We start from the raw sequence: 5,053 nt of genomic DNA, 5'->3' as shown, positions 1-5,053 counted from the left end.
CTGTATGGTATTGTATATACTAGTATTGGTTGAATGACGATGTGTTTGGACACATGCCATTCTCTGGGCCTTAATGTTAGTTCCATGACCCTAAACAAACATTCTCTCACCACAGCATCAGGCATTTATGACTCTGGCTACTCAACAAGCTACACATTAAACCAGAGAGGGAGAGAGAGAGAGAGAGAGAACTTTCTCATGCTCTATGTTCCCCAGCTACCTTACTGTTATTCTTTTTATGGCCCCAGCATTGTAAAGGCAGATATTCCTGACCTTGGGAGTTGGACTTTGCCATGTGACATTCTCAAAACACTTGGTACTATAGAAGTCAAACAGAACAGCAGGTTGCTGATCATCATCGTCAATACCTCAAATATCTTCCAGAAGGATGACGGACAATCAAAGGTTGGTTGATTCTCTGATATGGTTTCTTCTTCTAAGAGGTTTGTTTTGGGGAGATCTTCCAATGACTCTTCATGCAGTCTCTTCACAAACTTCAAGCAACAGAGGGACTGAAATGTCTGTCAAATATCTAGGTTCTGTGAAGATCCTCAGTGGTGTAAAATATCTAGGCTCTGTGAAGATCCTCAGTGGTGTGAAATATCTAGGTTATGTGAAGATCCTCAGTGGTGTAAAATATCTAGGCTCTGTGAAGATCCTCAGTGGTGTAAAAATATCTAGGTTCTGTGAAGATCCTCAGTGGTGTAAAATATCTAGGCTCTGTGAAGATCCTCAGTGGTGTAAAAATATCTAGGTTCTGTGAAGATCCTCAGTGGTGCTCTGACAAATCCATTGATGTTGGATTAGGTGGGGATTGGATAGTGGATCTGAAAACGTGCTGATCACCAGCATTTTGTCCAGAGAGTGCACACTGCTTTCTCTTTAATGAGCACTTAGTATAATGTACAGGATTGTCTTTATAGCTTTATGGGGATCATTAGACTGAATGCTTTGGTTTTAAATGAATTAAACATTATACATTGTTGTTCGGAGGCGCCACAGACTGCAGATTTAAAACCGGTTGTCTACTAACTCATCTTGGCACTGGCACAGCTCCAGAACTCATAGCGTGGGACAGTCTCTCATTTAGCAGTTTCTCCGTGCACTCTCAGCACAGACAGACCGGTGGAAATACTACGGTGCGCGCACAAACACACACACTCTAGTCTACACACATTCCACACACACTTGCAGATGCTTGTGTTACGCGGACTCGACTAGATACAGTAGCAGCTGGCGCTGCGAACTCAAGTCAACAAGAGGCAACATCCACGAGTCGTGACATCCTCGGAGTCGGCTCCGTTTACACATCCGTACTCCACTGGCATACTCAGACAGACAAGGACCCTTTCGGGACAGCTTCAGTGTTACTGTCTACCTTTGCCAACTTTCTATAAACCAAGAAGGATTGAAACAAAGATTTTGATAAAATTTTTCAGTGCGTGTTGGAGCGCCTATATATTATCTTTGTGGCATGTTGTAGCGCACCGCCAGAGGAAGACAGCGACCATACACGTGGGTACCTTTTATAAACGTCTGCTGTGTAGTTTATTGACTTGATTTGCCTAATGTTAGTAGTGGTGGTTGTCAACTCCGTCTGTAGCCATGATATAAAGTTGTCGAATGATACCGTGCCTTGTTATAAATAGATAGAATATATACCGAAATAGCGATGCAACACCAGAGCAGTAGCATGGGCTGTCCCGGCTGTCTCCGGGATTGGTTTTAGGTGTGCGTCTGCAGCGTTCCGGAGAGATGTGAGACGTTGGCGGTTTCAGAGACGCGGGCACCCGTATGTCCTTTGACCTTGTCCTTTGTATATTTTAGGGGACATATTGATATACTGTCAAAATGTCAACAAAAAACAACAATCTAAACGTGTTGGATGACAGAGACTAATGGAGTAGGGAGACAGTTGAGAGCTCTGGGACTGGCAGGGACACCTCAGGGCTTCATACCCTCTTCTATCCCTCTTCTGCATGTATGGTGAAGGTCAGGTTTGGTAAGTTAACGGTACAAGGGTGATGGAGTTCTCATTTTTTATACTTCGACTTGATTTGATTAAAACAAACTTTAATGGATAAAAACATGTAAAGAAGTAAAAAAATATCAAATAAAATAGAGGGATTGATAGAGGATATTAACCTGGTTCAAGGGGAAGGGTTGGGTAGAGGATATTAACCTGGTTCAAGGGGAAGGGTTGGGTAGAGGATATTAACCTGGTTCAAGGGGAAGGGTTGGGTAGAGGATATTAACCTGGTTCAAGGGGAAGGGTTGGGTAGAGGATATTAACCTGGTTCAAGGGGAAGGGTTGGGTAGAGGATATTAACCTGGTTTAGGTTTAAAGGGAAGGGTTGGGTAGAGGATATTAACCTGGTTTAGGTTTAAAGGGAAGGGTTGGGTAGAGGATATTAACCTGGTTCAAGGGGAAGGGTTGGGTAGAGGATATTAACCTGGTTCAAGGGGAAGGGTTGGGTAGAGGATATTAACCTGGTTCAAGGGGAAGGGTTGGGTAGAGGATATTAACCTGGTTTAGGTTTAAAGGGAAGGGTTGGATAGAGGATATTAACCTGGTTCAAGGGGAAGGGTTGGGTAGAGGATATTAACCTGGTTTAGGTTTAAAGGGAAGGGTTGGGTAGAGGATATTAACCTGGTTTAAAGGGAAGGGTTGGGTAGAGGATATTAACCTGGTTTAGGTTTAAAGGGAAGGGTTGGGTAGAGGATATTAACCTGGTTTAGGTTTAAAGGGAAGGGTTGGGTAGAGGATATTAACCTGGTTTAAAGGGAAGGGTTGGGTAGAGGATATTAACCTGGTTTAGGTTTAAAGGGAAGGGTTGGGTAGAGGATATTAACCTGGTTTAGGTTTAAAGGGAAGGGTTGGGTAGAGGATATTAACCTGGTTTAAAGGGAAGGGTTGGGTAGAGGATATTAACCTGGTTTAAAGGGAAGGGTTGGATAGAGGATATTAACCTGGTTTAAAGGGAAGGGTTGGGTAGAGGATATTAACCTGGTTTAGGTTTAAAGGGAAGGGTTGGGTAGAGGATATTAACCTGGTTTAAAGGTTGGGTAAGGATATTAACCTGGTTCAAGAAGGGTTGGGTAGAGGATATTAACCTGGTTTAAAGGGAAGGGTTGGGTAGAGGATATTAACCTGGTTTAGGTTTAAAGGGAAGGGTTGGGTAGAGGATATTAACCTGGTTTAGGTTTAAAGGGAAGGGTTGGGTAGAGGATATTAACCTGGTTCAAGGGGAAGGGTTGGGTAGAGGATATTAACCTGGTTCAAGGGGAAGGGTTGGGTAGAGGATATTAACCTGGTTTTGGGTAGAGGATATTAACCTGGTTTAGGTTTAAAGGGAAGGGTTGGATAGAGGATATTAACCTGGTTCAAGGGGAAGGGTTGGGTAGAGGATATTAACCTGGTTTAAAGGGAAGGGTTGGGTAGAGGATATTAACCTGGTTTAAAGGGAAGGGTTGGGTAGAGGATATTAACCTGGTTTAGGTTTAAAGGGAAGGGTTGGGTAGAGGATATTAACCTGGTTTAGGTTTAAAGGGAAGGGTTGGGTAGAGGATATTAACCTGGTTTAAAGGGAAGGGTTGGGTAGAGGATATTAACCTGGTTTAAAGGGAAGGGTTGGATAGAGGATATTAACCTGGTTTAAAGGGAAGGGTTGGGTAGAGGATATTAACCTGGTTTAGGTTTAAAGGGAAGGGTTGTGTAGAAGATACCAACTGCCAACCCGGTTAATGGTAAGGGTCCTTGGGAAAGAGGTAAATAACTTGATTAAAATGAGAAAGTCGGGGATGGAAACGTATTCTTCAGGATACTGGAAGGGGAGTGGTGGTTTGTGATTTTTGTTGATTTTGTTTGGGAGACAGTCAAGATGGACAGTACCTTTTTATATGGGGGACACAGAGAATTAAACTTAGTGAATGTGTATGCTGTAGGTTATGTGAGCACGAGCACCTGTATAGGTCAAGTAGAGTAGATCATTGGAGGGACTTGTTGGCATAATATGACTGTTAGGCCTGTATCCCCACTGCCCGTAAAACAGCATCCCAGTAAGCGTTTTCAAATGCACCTGATTTCAACGTCCAGAAAATGGGTTATTTTCAATGTCCGGAAGATCCATATTTTCATCACCTAAAATGTACCTGATGTCAATGTCTGAAAAATAGTTGTGAAATATGTATTTTCAATGGCCATTTTTCTTAGTGGGATATGGTTGTCCTCTTTAATGTGAGTTTGATAAGTTTATAGAAGTTCGCGTCCTTCCTCTTGATCTGATTTATGTTGATTTATGCGTTACCTGTCCACCCATGCAGTGGCAGACTGTAACCAGCAGGTGGAGACAAAGTTCAGGAACTCTGATGGAATTAGAATTGTCACCTTTTTTTCCCTACTTTTTCAAACTGTTTCACCTGCAGGCTGCATGCTCGGTTGGAAATAACACAGTTCAATATTTAGAAATACTGCACACTCCTTTTCAACTGGTCTCTTCTGCCTGAAATTACCAGTACAAGTATACAGCACTAACACTAGCTCATTATTATTATTATGTTGGGTAGTAATGGTCAGGACTGAGTGTTGGGTGCTGTGGGTAGTAATGGTCAGGACTGAGTGTTGGGTGCTGTGGGTAGTAATGGTCAGAACTGAGTGTTGGGTGCTGCGGGTAGTAATGGTCAGGACTGAGTGTTGGGTGCTGTGGGTAGTAATGGTCAGGACTGAGTGTTGGGTGCTGTGGGTAGTAATGGTCAGGACTGAGTGTTGGGTGCTGTGGGTAGTAATAGTCAGGACTGAGTGTTGCCCTGGTGCCAGTCAGTGTGACTGGGATGAGTGAGTTAGTGTTGGGTGTCCTCCTGCATTATCTTGGATCAGGGTTAGTTTTCACTTGGGGAACTTCCTGCTATCTGTTTACACAGTGGTGATGGCAGGGAGCCCACTCATGTTACTACTAGAGACCAGATGGAGAGAAGGGGGAGGTAGAGAGCGAGATGAGAGAGGGGAAGACTAGAGTGAGAGAGAGAACAATAGAGAAAGGAAGTCAAGAGGCAG

At 43.4% G+C, this 5,053-nt stretch overlaps 1 protein-coding gene across 4 annotated transcripts in view; it reads left to right on the top strand.

Annotated features, from left to right (window-relative positions):
- Positions 1-190: 190 nt before the first annotated feature.
- LOC139396792 (proline-rich protein 5-like) overlaps positions 191-5,053 on the top strand; it is a 68,801-nt gene continuing 63,938 nt past the window's right edge. For 2 of the 4 annotated variants that reach the window (XM_071143708.1, XM_071143706.1), the window contains exon 1: positions 191-405. In XM_071143708.1, the coding sequence (XP_070999809.1) occupies positions 389-405 (17 nt within the window). In that variant the 5' untranslated portion in view covers positions 191-388. Of the gene's footprint in view, positions 406-1,133; positions 1,516-5,053 lie in introns of those variants that run through there. The other 2 variants (XM_071143709.1, XM_071143707.1) reach the window with 2 other exon arrangements.

This window comes from Oncorhynchus clarkii, unplaced genomic scaffold, assembly GCF_045791955.1.
Source record: "Oncorhynchus clarkii lewisi isolate Uvic-CL-2024 unplaced genomic scaffold, UVic_Ocla_1.0 unplaced_contig_12323_pilon_pilon, whole genome shotgun sequence".
Taxonomy (NCBI): domain Eukaryota; kingdom Metazoa; phylum Chordata; class Actinopteri; order Salmoniformes; family Salmonidae; genus Oncorhynchus; species Oncorhynchus clarkii.
Note: the sequence above shows the minus strand (reverse complement) of the source record. Positions and strands in the feature narration are given on the sequence as shown.